The sequence below is a fragment of the Sphaerodactylus townsendi genome, linkage group LG07, assembly GCF_021028975.2.
Source record: "Sphaerodactylus townsendi isolate TG3544 linkage group LG07, MPM_Stown_v2.3, whole genome shotgun sequence".
Lineage (NCBI taxonomy): Eukaryota > Metazoa > Chordata > Lepidosauria > Squamata > Sphaerodactylidae > Sphaerodactylus > Sphaerodactylus townsendi.
This window is the reverse complement of record NC_059431.1, coordinates 68,639,093-68,656,400: the sequence shown is the minus strand read 5'-3', so window position 1 is coordinate 68,656,400 and position 17,308 is coordinate 68,639,093. Positions and strand designations below refer to the sequence as shown.

General features: G+C 40.7%; 1 protein-coding gene across 7 annotated transcripts in view; it reads right to left on the bottom strand.

The window, feature by feature from the left end:
• FANCC (FA complementation group C) overlaps positions 1 to 17,308 on the bottom strand; it is a 91,688-nt gene that overhangs the window by 20,850 nt on the left and 53,530 nt on the right. For 6 of the 7 annotated variants that reach the window (XM_048503448.1, XM_048503450.1, XM_048503449.1 and 3 more), the window contains 4 exons: positions 10,920 to 11,039; positions 8,474 to 8,538; positions 6,428 to 6,589; positions 5,181 to 5,337 (listed from right to left, as the gene is read on the bottom strand). In XM_048503448.1, coding sequence (XP_048359405.1) covers positions 5,181 to 5,337; positions 6,428 to 6,589; positions 8,474 to 8,538; positions 10,920 to 11,039 — 504 coding nt within the window. The remainder of the gene's footprint in view (positions 1 to 5,180; positions 5,338 to 6,427; positions 6,590 to 8,473; positions 8,539 to 10,919; positions 11,040 to 17,308) is intronic. The other variant, XM_048503453.1, reaches the window with a different exon arrangement.

Genomic DNA, 17,308 nt, shown 5'->3' with positions numbered 1-17,308 from the left:
GGCGACTTAAAAACCCCAATAGAAAATGATGTTAGCCCGGCTGGCCTCCAGGAAAAGCCCGGTGGAATAGCTCTGTATTACAGGTCCTGCGGAAAGCACTCAAACCCCACAGAGCCCTGATCTCATGCAGGAGCATATTCCACCAGGCAGGGACCAGGACAGAGTAAGCCCTGGCCCTAATCGAAGCCAGCCAAATAGTTTTCGGGCCAGGGTTGACCAGTAGGTTCTCCTCTGAGGAGCAGAGGAACCAAGTTGGGTAATATGAGGAAAGGCAGTCCCTAGGGTATGTGGAGTAGTAGAGAAGGAAAATATTTTTTCTATCCACTTTTCCCACTGCATGTATAATTTTATAAACCTATACCATGTCCCCCACTTAGTCATCTGTTTCCTAAACAGAAAAGTCCCTCTCTGACACAAACTCTTCACCCTTTTTCTCGGAGCCCTTCGGGGATCGGGCGGTATAAAAATCGAAGACATAAATAAAAATAAAATAAAATAAAATAAAAGTTCTGGTTGCCCTCTGTGAAGACAGGGGATGTCGAGTGGCAAATCTACCACCTCCCAATACCTGAAGGCAATGAATGTTTCCAAATTCTCCTAAGAACTTATTTTCTTCACTGCAGGTCAGCTTTTCTATGCACACACAGGACCTTTTTCAGGAGGTGTTCTTCAGTTGACCCACTCTGTTCCCCTTTAAAATAAATGTTTAACTGAACCAGCTTAGGGAACTGATATGACCCCCCCCCCCAATCATTCACTCTCTGTTTTGCCTCAGATAACCACACAAGAAACTTTTTCAAAGTTTTAACAATAAACAGAATTATATTAAAGCTTTCAGGGGAATGGGATAGAAAGGAATTTTCTCAATAAGCAGTTTTTATGTACAGATAATAGGATGTTTTCAAAATTCAGCACAGATGGCAATTGGCTTTTTAAAAGATGTCAGTTTGTCACAGAGTTCTTAATGCTTTTAAAATATGATAGACTTTCAAGATGTTTCACAGATTATATCCAAGCTAACATCCAGAAGTTCATGTGGTATCTATGGTGACTATAAACTACACAGAAAGGAGTATTCTCACAACTCGCTCTTCCCTTCAGTCTTCTCCAACTTCAGGATTCAGCACAGCATTTGTAGTAAATCCATATACAGAGCTAGAGATAGGGATTCTTCTCCCAAAGCAGGGTAGATCCCCCTTCTTACTAGAGAATGTTCCCTTTCTGACACAAACTCTTTCTAGGTCAGGTCACTCAGTTCAACCCACTCTGTCCAGAAGACGAATTAGTTCTGCTCTAAGAACCTGGGCTAAGAATTCTTCTCTCCCTAGAAGTCAAGTCCCTTCCTGGCTAGAGTAGAGTCTCTCTTCCTCCAATACTCTCTTCCTGCAAAAATCACAGTCTTTCACAGATGCTAAACATGAGTGCTTTCTCTGGAACACAGAGCTGAACTTTTGTCTGAAGCTCTAACTCCTCCTAAAACTTCTTTGATGCTCAGTCTGCCACTAACTCAGGCTCTGTGAAGGATGAACATTTTCCATTCTGGCTTTTCTGCCTCTGCCTGCTCCTCAGGTCCATCAATACCCTCTTCTGTACATTTTTCCACGTTGCAATATGTATTCTGAGATATACAATACATAGTGCTGTTGAAGGCACACCAAAAATAAACAAATCTGCAAATTGGTCTATAAATGTTTTAATCTACTCTAAATCCATTAAAGTGTGACAGTTTATTTTTCTCTCTGCTTCCTACCCATCTACTTTTTGCAGAGTTAGAAGGAAAGGGCACAGAGAAGACCTAAGTCCCAGAAGGCTGCATATTGGACTCTGCCCATTTAGAAATATCACATGGTTAAAACAAGGGCTGAGTGCATCACCTCCCAGTGGGGTATTTTCACATGAAAATGCAGACCCAGCTGCCTCGGATGCTGCCATTCTTCCAGAGGAGTTCAGACCACAGTCCCTCCACATAGTATCCTTGCCCCCACTTTTTGGAAATTTTTGTTTTGTGCCTTCCCATTAAAAACACTCCATAAAAAGGTTAGATTATCTTTGGGTTTGAAAAGGGACGCTGCTTGCTGCTGTGGACCATATATGAGGCCTGCATGTATCTAAATTTTAGAGAGCTGAACAGAACTCAGTAAAAGCAAAAAAAACCTAGCAGAAAACATCTCATCTATCTGTGCAATTGTTTTTATAAACACACACACGGGAGATGTTTAAAAAGAGACAGTATGTCCGTGTGCCAAAAGGAAAATTGCAGAAACACATTACTTCTAGGGCAATGAACCTTGAGATCTGCTGCATTATTTGTGTAATGTCTGCTGCATAATAATTTGTGTAATGTCTGCTGCATAATAATAAATAAACACACAGCTTAAAATTCAAACTACATGTAGGAATCATGCAACTATGTGTTTACAGATATATACTTTTCACACCAAAAGATCTAAGTGGAATTGTGAATTCATTCTCCAACACTTCCTCCCCCTCCAACCCTCCTGTCCCAAACACCAAACCAGGCCCAAGATGGCATACAGTAAGTCACCTCCAACCCTTTCCCAGTACAAACACCAAGGGACTATTTTTAACAGTAGAAGCACGCTACTTTTTCTCTGCCAAAGCATTACTGATCACACTTAGATCTTTCGGTGGGAAAGGGCATAGAAATATAGTGACATAGTAACCATCTTAAAAATAATTATGGATGGCCACCACTGGGAAAAATGGCAGGTGAAATAGTGGCAAATGCAAAAAAAGCATATGACAATGAAGGAGTGAGTGGGGAAGTTGGTGGCACCTTTGTAAGTGCAGCAGACATTACACAAATACACTTCAGACCTGATTTCCTGAAATCATTGCCACACAGGTAGTTAGGAAAAAGACAGAGAAAACTGGGGGGAAAGGCTGAAAACCAACAGCAAATATCCAACACCATGTGTAAGCCTGGAAACAGAAAGCTTCAGATTGGGAGCTAAGCTGCAGCTATGCGACCGGGTGGAAATAGCCATGGTAGTTGTGAGTCACAGAGCTTTTCCTGCTCTTCCTGAAGTCACTGCTGTTGCAGACAGGGTGTGGGGCTAGTTTCTACCAATTCTAATCCCACTCTCATCTTGGAACTTAAAAACAGCCATGGTTTCAATTAAGGACTCCAGGACTGGCAGATACAGTCAGAGATCTTACTCTATTTTCTTCATTGCTTCCTGTATCTAATTTCTGCCATCACCAAGCTGGCATACAGTTTTCTCCACATGTACCCTCTCTTTGCAGCTACCCGACTTCATCCTGCTTTTAACAACACAGCAAAAACTTTGGGATACATGATTCTTCCAAAGAAAGTAGACTGGCTCAGGAGACAGAACCCCAGTATCTCTCCTCCCTGATTCTTGAACCCAATTTTCCAAGCAGCTATGGAGAAGACACAACAGTTAGGAGAGATACCAGAAGTCCTACCAAGTAAAAATAGCAGAGATGTTAGCTAAAAAATTGACCTCTCCCCACAACCCCCCTTAAATCTAAAGCTGACACCAAAAGTGCTTCTGCTCAGCTGAGATCTACTAACAGAGTGAGCAGAAAGCCCATCCCAGCAGATATAATCTCCATGTGTGGGCCAGGGCCTTCCATTTCACATACTATTAGGCAAACAGTTTCCATGCTACTGCGAGTTGCACAAGTATCACCCATTAGCGTTCCTGAAAAGAATCAGTCATAGCAGACAAATGAATTTAGCAGAGTGCTTTTGTATTCATTGTATCATCATTGTGGTGATACTTGTGCCTAAGCCTTGCTGCAAATGTATCTGTATCATTTATGCAACCTGGGAACTGCTTGATGACAACCTCAGGAATAGCTGCCCCCTCTCCTTCCCCCTTGCCCCAAGCAGTTCATACAACATATTTGCACAATAATTTCAGCAATGTGAATATACCAATATATGTAAGGGGCACACTTTTAACCATCTGGAAAAAGGACTAACGTTACCAACCCTTGAAAGGCAAAATAATATTTATAGAGGTCATTTCACCATGTGCAACCTGTGTAACACTTATCTTTTGTTTTTATACTTCCTAGTAACTATAGAATTTCCATTACCAATTTCATTTTTTCCCAAGGGATGGAAATATAAGTAACAGCACACCACATAAACTAGAAGTTACCAGACCATCACACTTTAATTACATTTGGAGCCTTAATATAACAGTGTTGGATATCATATTTCTTCCATAATAAAGCACAGCAGTCTTCCAGCACCAGGACTTAACTTACAAAGCTGCTGCTCTGTATAGTACTCAGTGCTGAGTACTAAAAAAGGCTGAGGAATAGCATTGTGCTGGATCGCTCAAAGTGCTAATGAAGATATATTCAAGATAATATTATCACAATCATCAATTGCTTTCTCCGTTTCTTTTTCATATTGCACTGTCCTTATTGAAATGAAGGGCTAAAGAGACCATTTTATGTTGGTTTGGACAGTGCCATCGTTCTTCAGATACATGATGCAATCCAAGCTATTCAAAGTCTACCTTTTTCTTACACAGCAGTTTTGTAACTTAGCAGATTTAACAGCAAATGTATCTTTGAAAAGCCTGGTGTAACAACTAATGGAAGTAGGAAAATTCCTTCACCATTTTTAGAAGTAAAGGTGGTTCTCCCTGATGTAAGATGGAAAGGACAGTAAAGATGGTGGTTAGCCAAGAGCATGTAATAGGAAAAAGAATTACTGATGTTTGTTGTTTCCCCTCAATTTATTTTTTTTTCTTGGTGGAGAGGATCAGGAAAGGGGAGTGTGCAACTCTTAAGAAATGAAAGAAAATCCTAATTTCCAAACTACCATGTCCTTTAACAATTTTTAGCTGGGTACTCTCATTGTTAGGTACTGAACTCTTGACACAAAAAAAGTTTCAGCCAGTAAGTTGGAAAGTAGAGGCTCACTTGTTACATTTTGTAAAGTGCTTAATCTATTATGTCAGACAAGTGTCAAAATAAGGAAGGTGCTCTTCATCAGAGAAAAATCAAAATGTGTGTGTGCGTACTACCAAATTAAAGCCACCATTAATGCTGTTTGTTGTCCTCTAGTTTAAATTTATGTTAAATTTTCATACACTATATATTTGAGAAACACTTAAGAGGCATACACTATAACCAAGATGGCAAAATCATAGTGGCTTATCTACCATGCTCACCAATAGGGAACTTGTTATCAGGTATATCATTTCTTCCAGCGAACTTGGCTGACCAGAAATTAAGCATCTAAAGTTCTGTAGCAAAGCTTTCTCCAAACTAGGAAGATGGCGAAGCCACAGCTGCACTACAGCAGATTCAGACAACGAAATCTTTTTTCTGTATTTTAAAAAGGAAAAAAAGTTATTTTCTTCTACAACAATTATAAAACCAATCAATGTATTTAATGTTGGACAAATGCTGGACAAACATGAAGATATTTAAACACAGAGTCTAGAGCTGTGAATAAACAAGACATATTTTCACAAATTTGAAAAATGCTCCAGATTTGCAAAAAAAATCTAAAAAGTAAAATAAAAATTGGGGAGAAGTTAAAATCTCCAAAATGATAAAAGAGCATCTGTAGCTTTAAGAAACAGATGCTTTCAGTGGCTGTTGCTAGACAACCAAGCCTTGGGAGCAGCCCAGTGATCAGGGGAGGTGAGAGTGACAGAAAAGTAGTGTAGGAGAGGGAAGGAAACAAAGGCAGAGGGAAATGGGATACCTCCTCCCTTCAAGTTTCTTGAGGAGCCCTACTTGTCAGTATCAAACAGGCAATGCTGGCCTCAAAGGCTCCTACAAGTTCTGTGTGAGTTCTACAAGCGAATAGTAACAAGCTGCCTGGTGTTTGCCCTATGTGTGCTCTCTCAGAGTTCAAAACAGTCCTGGAAAGAGCCCTGACTTCTTCCTCTGCATTTTCCTGACATAATCCAAGGCCAGACAGTTGACAAGACATTTGTGGTTGCATAGTAATAGCCACTGACGGCTTTCATTTCTTAAAGTTACAGGTACTGCTTCCATCATTTGGGGTTTTTTAACCACATATTTTTTTTTAAAAAAAATCAGATATTTCTGAAAACCTGCAGTTTTTCTCTGGTTTGTAGAAAGATCTGTGTTCTCTTTTCATTGTTCCAGTCTATAGAGTTAAGTATCCACAGATGAGGTCATATTGAGAATTAGATAATTGATGATGCAAGTATTAGATTGGTGAGCTTAATTTTTCAAAGTAAACTAGTATAGAAGGATTATGTCAAGGAGGGTGTTCTATAGTTAACATTAGATCTTCAGGGCTCCCTGCTTGTTATTTTATAAATCTGTAATCTACCTTGAGTATAAATGTGTAAGGCAGGCTACAAATGAAGTAAATAATAATAACTGAATTAAATATAATTTTGGTTGGGGGAAAATTAGTATATTCTGGGCTACTTACTGTAAAATGGCTTCATTCACAGCTTCTAAAAACTCACAATGGAGGACTTCTTCTGTTCCATCTCCATGATAGCTAAGAAGGGCTTCCAGCAGTGGTGTTATATCAGGCAAATTAACAAGTGGTACACAGAGAAGACACACAGATCTTACTCGCAAAGAAATACTGGAGAAATAAAATAAAGCTGATTTAGGGTGCAGGGGCAATATTTATACTTTTCTAAAATCAGTCTATTTCTTAGGTATAGACAAATATCAAACAACAATTATCAGTATATAATATAAGGAACCAGAAGGATATCAAGAAGAGATGGAGAGAATATGCAGAGGAACTATATGCTGGCAACAATGCTGATCACACAGGGGGACTTAAACTGGATCAAGAGGAAATGGAACCAGACCTATTGGAAAGTGAAGTGGAGTGGGCCCTGAGGCAGCTGACAAATAACAAATCACTTGGTATTGATAGAATTCCTGCTGAGCTGCTCACACCAGTCCCAAGAGCTTCACTGACAGCAATATGTCAGAAGATCTGGAGGACTTGCACATGGCCAAAGGAATGGAAAAGATCAGTTTTCATTCCACTACCAAGAAAAGGCAACTCCAGAGACTGCGCCAACTAAAGAACAATTGCCCTAATCCCCCATGCCAGCAAGATACTTTTAAAGATTATACAGAAGCGCTTGGGCAACATCATTGAGCAAGAACTTCCTGATGTCCAAGGTGGATTCTGCAAGGGCAGAGGAATCAGAGATCACATTGCAAACCTGAGATAGATTATGGAAAAGGCAAGGGAGTACCAGAAGAAGCCCTACTTATGCTTCACTGACTACACCAAGGCTCTTGGTTGTGTTGAGCACAACAAGCTCTGGGAAGCATTGAGAGGTAGGAGTGCTTATACATCTGATCAAATCACTCTATAATAACCAAGAAGCCACAGTGCAAACTAAGTATGGGGACACAGACTGGTTCAAGATCAAAAAGGGTACTAAGTAAGGATGCATCCTCTCTCCTTTTCTGCTCAACCTCTTTGCAGAAGTGATCATGAGGAAGCTGGACTTAAATATTGGGGAAAAAGTCGGTGAAAGAACCATCAACAACCTGAGGTATGCAGATGATACAACTCTACTGGCTGAGAGTGAGAAGGACCTAAAGAAACTGATACTGAAATTAGAAGAAGACAGCCCAAAGGCCTAAACCTAAACATCAAAAAGACTAAGATCATGACCACTGCCAACAAAGAAGTCCATATTGAAATCAACAATAAAGAAACAGAAGCGGTTGACAGCTTCATTTTCCTTGGATCCCTCATCCATCTTAGTGGTGTCTCAACAGCAGAGCTCAGGTGACCCTTAACCCTTTTCTTCCCAGATATAAGCCCTGAAAAGTTATAGATAAACTGAAATCAGGGCAAGTGGCCTAGGGAAAGTGCTTTTTCTTTCCATTGTACTCTTGATTCCGTGGTCAATGATAAACTCCGTTAGAATTGTACCTTGTATGTTCTGTAGTCTCTTGCATAGATAATACATCTGTAATGTTCTCATGAGCACTCATAATATATAAAGCAAACTGTTCCTTTTTGAGTCTCTGAGTACACCAAACAGATCAAATGAGTGGTGATAGGGCTCCTAAATGTTGCAGCCCAGGTGACTGGCAGAACCACATAGCCACACCTCTCTAGCAGAGCATCCGGGACTCACCTATCTCCAGGTCAAATCAACTGTTTTCAGCCATACAAACAATCTGATCAGGGACTGCCTCAGCATCTTCAGAAAGAAGGGAGACAGTATTCCCCCACTATCACTCCAGCTGGGTCCTGGGGCTGCTGCCAGGACACTGACCAAGCTAATGAGTGCTACTTTCCGCCACTGTGCCTCAGCCAGAAGATGCCCAGCCAGACGAAGGCAAGCCTTCTTCGATAAAATGAGTCACAGGGCTGCCTAAACAAATGAAGTATCAGGGTCATCTGTTTTTGTGTAAAGTTTTTCTTAAAAGGGATATGGTTGTATTATATTAAAGCATCTTCAGTTCAGGAGGAAAAAGTACCTACCTTTGTTGACTAGTAAATCTATTAAACCAGTTTCTGCTGAGTTCTGTCACTAGTGATGAGACAACCTATTACATGACACCAATGATATAGTAAAAAATAAGACATTGAAGAGGAATTAGTATACTAATATCTTCTCTGTTTGACTTTCATTTCCAAGTGGATTAGATAATATATTTATAAAACTTATGTGTATAGTTTAGACAATAACCTTTGAACCAAAAATAATGGCTTGTCCCCAATCAACTACAAGTGGAGTGAATTCACAGGCAATGATCTCTGCCTCCTTCCCCTTCACACAGCAGCTCTATGGTCAAAGCCACCCATGGGTTTGGGGGAACTTCATGATCAGTGTGAGATGCAAGTATCTGGAGACCTGGGCTGCTAATCTGTTCTTTGAAATGAACCTGTACATTAAAAAAAAACTCCTATGTTGTTTATAAACAATTCTTGCCTCAATGATCTCCACATTCTACTTGGTCACTGCAAAATCTACCTCATGGCTGCAAACCTAAAGCCTATACAGGCTACCTTAAGAACATCTGATAACTAAAGGGAAGGTTTATGGTTTAAAACAAATCAAGTTCCCCAAAAATCATAGGAGGCTGTGTGGGTCCTCTTTAGTTGGTTAAAAAGGCCTATCACAGGAAGGTTTTATTTGTAAATCAATGCTGCTCTTTAGAAGAATTCTGAAGGTCCCACAAGTCCAGCAAAATGTCAGAGAGGACCTCACTGCTCCAATCCTACATTCAACCAATAGATAGGATCAACCCTTGACTTCACATTGCACTTCAGAGGCTCCTGTCACAAACCACCTGGTTTTGCAGGAAGATGAATCTTCATCAATGGAGGAGGACAAACTGTGTCCCTGCCCTATCTTGGAAGGCCTTAAAGCTGGAAGAGTTCTTCATGGTTATCCAGAAGCAACTTTTAACAGGAAGTGCCACAGCCCCTTGATCCAGAAGGGTCCTCAAACTGGACGCTCCAGCATAGACCCACCTATTACCAGACCTGCCACAGTATATTGCAGGCTCCCAGAGGCAGAGAAGGCAGAGAGCAAGAGCCAAGGCTTGGGCTAGGCATAGGAGTAAGTGCTTGGCAGCCCAAGAGTGCCCCTCTGTGGAGAAAGTGCCTGGAGAGACCAATGAGTCTTTGAAGGATCTGGGCCACACTACTTCTCATGAATAGATGAGGTGACTCAGTTTGTCAAGAAGAGCCCAATGTTGGACCTAGCATCACCTGTACAGAAAAAGCCTTTATAACTCTGAAGTGATGCTGGGGCCATTGTGGGATCAACTTGTTTGCACTCTCGTTGATTAGCTTGTTGCCAACTCTTGGAACTTTGTTGTTTGAATCTTGAATTGCCTCTAGTCTTTGCCTCTGTAGTATGTTATCTGACCCTGGACATGGATTCTGTAAGACCTTGCTGTTGCGGGAACTTGCTTGACAACTGGTGAGCAGGACACTTTCTGAAAGTTGAACTACATTTCTTACAGCAAGGAGGTAAGCCTTTGCTTGTCTGGAATGTTGACAGTCCTTCTTGAAGCTGGCCCCAGACAGACAACAAAATTTAGAAAAGTGTGGGGTACGGCTAAATTCATTCAATTCCCAACTGCAGCACCAAGGCTGATTTTTCACTTTCGAAATGCCCTGTGGCATATCTGGGAGCATACCTGCTGTGGGGTTTCCCACCCTGCTTGCAGTTCCCCATGGCTGCTCAGCTCTTTCCTTCACTGGAATCAGGATGGTACAGGAAGCCCCAGCTGCTTCTACATGAGCCTGGGGCTTTCCCGTAAGCGCCAAGCTCTTCTGCAGTCTCTTCCAGGAATGCATGGGCAGCCTCTGTTTCCTGCATTCCGATTGGCTGAATCTCACCCCATTCCCCCCACTCACTTTCAGTACTTAAAAAAAAATTAAACAGAGAGAATCACCCTCCCCACTACAAACTCCTTGCATGTGGGGGGATTCTCTTGTTTTGGTGGGGGGGAGAACAGTGAGGTGGGAAAAATGGCCCCAGTGCTGCTGCTGTAGTGCTTCATGGCAGTGAAGCCCCTGGAGCAACACAGGGGCATTAAAAAAGAACCTCCATTTTGGTGGTTCTGGAAAGCCACAGAGTAAAGCAAGGGCAGCGCCAGGGCAACAGCATGGCAGACACCACTGCAGCAACAGGGGTAATGAAGAACTCTCCATTGCACCAGGGCATTTCCCATGAGGAGCAATTTCACCATGAAAAACTGGCCCAAGTTAGAAATTAACTTGACTTCTCAACCAAACAGTTGTTTCAAGAGAGGTGCATAGTTGGAGTGCCTCTGAAATTACAGTATAAGGTAGAGAGATGACAGAAAATATACTAACAAGATGTTAATGGCCACCATAGCAAATAACATTTTGGATCCTTAACATAATGTATCACTCTTACAGGAAATGGCCTGCTGTATGAAATACTTACATTTTCAACAAGTTTCACATAGTAATCTGCAGATGTCAGTCCCAGAGTTGTAATGAAGTTGTCAATATCACCATCATGATGCCCCAGTCCAGAAAGTGACAAGAGATGGCACAATGAGATCTTAAGGGAAATCACAAGGAGAAATAGTATTTGCTTAATTTGTACCATTGCCTTCCAAAACATTTATTGTTTTCATAGATACAGTTTTACATGCATCAGTTAAACAGATGTGTCAACAAGAGATTACATATAAATTGGAGTTCAGTTCAGCACACATATCCATTATTACTTTACAACAATTCATTATGGGGCCTAACATGAATTTTTAAAAACCCTTGACTTGATCATAAATTATGTCCAGGATCTGATGCACATGATGAACCACTTGGCATTAATGACCTCACTTGATAACAAAGTCCTAAACTCAAGGGAAGAGTCAGGAATATCAAATATCCCCAGAAAGCTTATATTTTTAAAAACCACTGTACTGCATTCTCAGCAAAACATCTCTCACTACCTAGCAAGGGTACAAACCTGCTCACGATGATGGCAGCATGGCTATATAGCAAAGTCAAGGAAAGTATGAGTAAAAAAAGCTTCTTTTAAGTAGGATATTATAAGCTGTCTATATCCAGTGACTGCCTTCCACTAAATGAAACAAGCTTCCTCCAATAGAACCAAGTCATTGATCCAACACTTAATCCCTGTCTGGATAGATCTTTCAATTATTTTGAGATAACATGTGTCCCATTTTTATGACATGGTGTAACCATATCATGCAGTAAAGTTACCACTGGCACATCATAGGGTACTTGGGATTTGGTAGGTTTTTTAGAGCAGCCTATAAAATAAAAAATTAGAGTGAAGTGCTTTCTTGACAGCATATAACTATCCCAGGCTGCATGTTTTCTCTTTCTCATGGGATCTTACATAGATCTTACTCAGGCCTGGCCTGCCCTTTCTAGATGTCCCGATTTGGTCTTGATCCTCTAAACTCTTCTGGTTTCACAAGACCACCAGCTCCTGTTACAGTGTGCAATCTTTACTTAAAACATGTTATGCCATCCAAAGCAGCAAACAGCCACACACTAGCAATATCACTCTGCCCACATGTTCTTCTGACCCACAGCTTTCCAATCTGATGTTTAACAGATTAAATCTGGAAGACATTGCACATTATTCAATTCATAGTTACTAATGAAGTGAAAGCTTAAAATCAGCTGTCATTTCTTATAATGTGAAATAGTCTTTTTTGACTCAAGAAAATAAAACTTGACTACACAATTTATTCATATCTGCTATTGAAATAATTCAGTCTAAATATTTATAACAACCTTTACTTGCACCCTACATAGCATTGCAGCAATGATTCAGGAATAAAAATACAGCCAGTTCTGATACACAGAATGACAGAGCAATTATACATTACATTACATAGCTACCCAACAATACATTACATAGCTACCCAAATATAGAAAGAATAGTACCATCCCAAATTATTATTTCCTATGTTTTCTTTGCTGGAGAACAATGTGAACAGAAAACGAAAGAAAAATTGTTCTGACCTCAATTTACTCAAAATTGTTATATTGCCATCTAGTGGCAAAAGGAAAACAAGTTTTGCAATTTGAAAGCAACTGAATATCTTGATGAGGTTCAAACACAAGGGAAATAGAAGCAAGGAAACAGAAACCCATCTATCCACGTGATTTATTTAGAATGCCCACCCTTCATTCCCTTTAATTACTTGGGGGCTCATTCTTGTCTGTAAACCTTAAAACTGTTAACGTTCTCTCTCTCTCTCTAGCCAAATTCAAGATTTCAGAAATGGTTCCTTTTAGCTATAACCTAATGAACAGGCTACTAGATGTTCCGGAGGCCTAAAGCAGTCATGAGGTCATGACTCAGTCACTGTCTTGAAGGGTAATCAGGCTCCCCCCACCCCCCGCAAAGCCATCAACCTGGAAACATGGTTAGGCAACTTTGCACAATTACAGACAAGTGTCTCTACATTGTGAACGTCACCAAGACACAACAAGCTACTGTTGCAGTCACCAGAGTTCACCCTACAGACATTATACCTGTTAAAAGCTGTTGCCTGCACTATAGCCGCCAAGAGCCCAGAGAACAAAATGAGAAAAAGATGCATACAAATGCCCAAACTATACCAATAGAAACAGGAACTACAGAAAGAAAGAAAAAAGCCATATGGATCTTTCGAGGAAATATTAGTGTGAGAGGGAATTTCTCGGAAAAGTCCAGAGCGGGGGATGTACAATTTCCCCCCAGTATTTTAGGGTTCCAGTTTAATAATCCTGGAATTGTTTTGAAAAACCTGAAAAAACTGAATCCCCATACTGGCTTTTTGGAGAATTTGAATTTTGGGGGGTTTATTAGACCCACATCTGAAAATTTCCAGGTTGCCTTCAAAGTCCCCGAGATCTCAGAGGTGCACACAACTGAATGCTGGGCTTGGCCTGGCCACTTGCTGCCTCCAAGCCCACAAAGCAGAACAGCGTGGTTTTCTTTGTGTCCTTGGTCTCAATAAAGATGTTTTCTAGGCTGTTCCCAAATAATTTTCCACCAAGGAAAGGCCAGGATGCCATGGAGGACTTAGAAAAGGAGCCCATGGTTCAGGACTTGAGCCAGAGATGTCTTCTGGCTACCACTGTGGAAGCCATGACCCTTGCTGAGAACTTAAATTGTATCCAGGCTAGAATCTAATATGATGACTACTGCCCTCTCCTTTCGTTCATTAATTCCCCCTGTTCTTATACTGAAGTCTTATACTGAACAAGACAGCCATAAAACTTAAATAAAACCCATATGTAAAAAATACCTCTTTTCTATGCTTCTCTGCAGCCTCTTAAAAATGGGGAAAGTACACTGTGAGTCAGAGTCACTGACCTCTTCAGCCTGTGAATGTAACTGATCAGACACTGATTTAAATCTGGATATTCTTGGGACATTTTTTGGATCCATATGTATGAGACTCTTGACACAATAGAAGTGTCAGTAGAAGCTTTAATGGAAATGGCAATGACCTCATGGCCTCTGTGGAGAGTGGCTTTTTCTGTCATGGGGGGTCTTCAAGGGGGCCCTCTCCCTCCTTTGGAAGAGCCACCTGGCTAGAGGAGCATCCACCACTGGAACCGTCAGTATACTGGTTACCTTATAAGGCAAAGAGTACGTTATTTTAACCCACCCAGCATGGGAATGGTCATTGGTGGGATCTTTCCATTTATCTTTAATCTCACTTTTTTAAAAAAGATGGGGAAGGTTGAACATGCTGTCTAACCCCAAAATAGATAGGGCTTTCCCCCCAGCAAGGTTTCTGAATGACCACTGAAGATTTGATTGGCTGTGCAGATTTTTTTAAAATGTTGCTTTGGCAGCAGCTGCCAGCGCTACACAAGGATCTACACTGTGATACTGAAGTTTAACAGTAGCAATAATTTTGTGGCCAGCTTTGCCATCCTTTGTTGCTGTGCCTATCAGGCTGTGTCAGAAATCCACAGGCTCAAAATATAAACACAATCCCAAACTCTTTGGAGAAAGGGCAGGATCCACATTCATTAAATAGATAAGATTCACTATGACATTTGTAAATTATCTGTGCAGTACATATTATCTGTGCATATTCAGGCAGTAAATGATCTTATAACTATATTATTACTAGCAGGGCACCCATGCTTCGCTACGCATACTTCATCACAGGCTCTCTATGAATTTCGAGGTGACATTCAACATTCTTCTTTACAGCCTGTTTGTGAACATGCAGCATATTTCCTCACAGCCTGTCTGTGGATTGATGGGTTTTGCATATTTTGCAGCAGCTTCCTGTAGTTGTCTTTTTCTAATGCAATGTGTTATTGCTCTCTTTCACCTGGTGGGCTCCAAAGGATGTCATGTGGAAGCAGCCATTGTATTTTCGGGATGCAGAAAGGAAGTGTTTTGTCATTGGATGCTGATGAGTGAGAAGGCTATGAAGAGGTTCAGGGTAGGGTTGAAGGGCAAGGAGCTGGGCTGTAGTGCCACTGCAGCACATTCCTGGGGACTCATCCCGCCACTTCAGAGCATGACACCAAGCACAGGGTGATCAGAGGCTGAGAGCAGTAAACTTGTCTCCACAGCAATCAATCTGATGTCCATATGCAAATCCCGACAAATGTTTAGTAGTCCAAGGTGATAGTGTGGTTTGTAATGTATGTTGTTTGTATTTGGCTGTAGCGGTGTTGTTAACGTGAGGGTGGGTGGAGGAGTACTTTTTCACAGCCTGTCTGTTAACATTGGGGTGACATTCAGCATACTTCTTTGCAACTTGTTTGTGAACTTTGGGGTGACATTCAGCATATTTCCTCACATCCCGTTTGTGGACTGATGGGTTTGTGTGTGCATATTTTGCAGCAGCTACCTGTAGTTGTCTTTTTATAATGCAATGTGTAAAGGGCTTTCTGCGTTTAATTCCTCTTCTCCCTGTAGCGGTTTCAGCAGAAGAGATAGGTTCGCATGCGTTGTGGAGGGTATTTGTGAACTTTGGGGTGACATGCAGCATATTTCCTCACAGTCTGTCTGTGGACTGATGGGTTTGTTTTCGCATATTTTGCAGCAGCTTCTGTAGTTGTCTTTTTATAATGCAGTGTATAAAGTGCTTTCTGTGTTTAATTCCTCTTCTCCCTATAGCGGTTTCAGCAGAAGGGATAGGTTCGCATGCGTTGTGGAGGGCAGTGTTAGAGTGCATTTGGCGCACCTTGGTGAAGGACATGAAATTGGTACTGTTTAACTGTCACCCTTAGAATGTTCATGCAGCATGTCTGTGGACTGAGCGGTTGGTTTGCCCTTAGAATGTTTGTGCAGATGGCCAGAAATGAGCAGTGAAAACAGTAAATGTGTAATAACTCGAGTAAAACTGAATATTTTGAAAAATCCTTTCTTAGTGAACACTGGAGTACGTAATGAACTGGTGTGCCAAATTTCAACTTTGTAGGTTTGGTGGTTTTTGAGTTCTTTTGATGAGTCAGTGAGTCAGTCAGTGGTATTTCATGTTTATAGATATAGATTACTATATTTTATATCCTATCTTTCATTCAAGAAACCCAGGGTGGTGCACAGAGGGCTATTTGAATTTCATTTTCACAACAATCCTGTCAGGTAGGCTTAGCCAAGTCACTGGCCCCAAAGTCAGCTTTGGAGTGAACAGGGATTTCAACTTCGCATTCCCTGCTCCACATCCAGAAGTCTAACTCCTATACCATACCATGCACCAATTCTGGCCCGTCCTCAAAACACATGCTTTGGCTATAGGGATCCATGTTTTGATCACACCCAAGTTGCGTCTAATGTAATGTACATTACATTATTGTAATGTATTTTATAGGGATCTGCCTTTGAAGACTGTTGAGAAAATGTAAATCTTCCAAATAAATAAGCCATTTACTGTCATGAAAAGGTGTACACAACATATAATACATTTCAAAACCTTGAGCAATGTAATATATGAAGAAAAATGGATAGTGCATACTGGAATTTTACAGATGGAAATACAGTAACATTTTAAAATGGCTGCTCTATACCAACCCATTTCAAATGTGCAGCCAGCTCCCTTTTAAAAGGAAGCATGTTGGTGTATACTTCAGGACATTTTGAGAAATCAAGTTTTTAGAGTTAACAACAAATCACAGCTGAGCAGATGTCCAGGTTTATATCACTTTCCATTAGGATGGCAATATGAAACCAGCCCGCAATGGAACTTCTCTCATTATTTCCTTTTCAGGATTGTGCTTAGGCCATGAATCTGCTTATTAGAATGACAATGCTGGTCACAGATATACATATTTAGCTAAATACAACTGTAAATTTCTTTGGCTGGTGTTACGTGCTATCAAGTTGTTTTTATATATGGTAACCCTATAAATGAATAGGGTTAGCATCCTACCAATAGTTTTTTAGCATCATCCAAATGGTCATATTTTATAGCATTAATTTAGATAATGATGAAGAACACTATAGTTGAAGACAGAATAGGCCATAAAACAGATGACTAGCCCTGATGTTAACTTTAGATGTAATAATGCTCCATTTTCACAACTGTCTTATAATCAGGGTGTTTGTCTCCATGTGTAACAAAATTCAGTTTTCTAGCTAACTATTTTTGATATGTACTTCATGCTTTGCCCTGTCTCATTTTTTTAAACAAATATAAGTACAAATATCTTTATATTAGGATGTTTCTACAAAGATGTTTTGACAATTCAGAGATCTTTAGTAGGCATATACAGCACGGGGACAAAAGGAAAAGGTAAACCCAATAGAGAACAGTGAAAATAGCATGAACAGAAGCCTAGGAAACCTAGTTCAAAGCGTGCAGCAAAAATGTGGCTACGATTTCC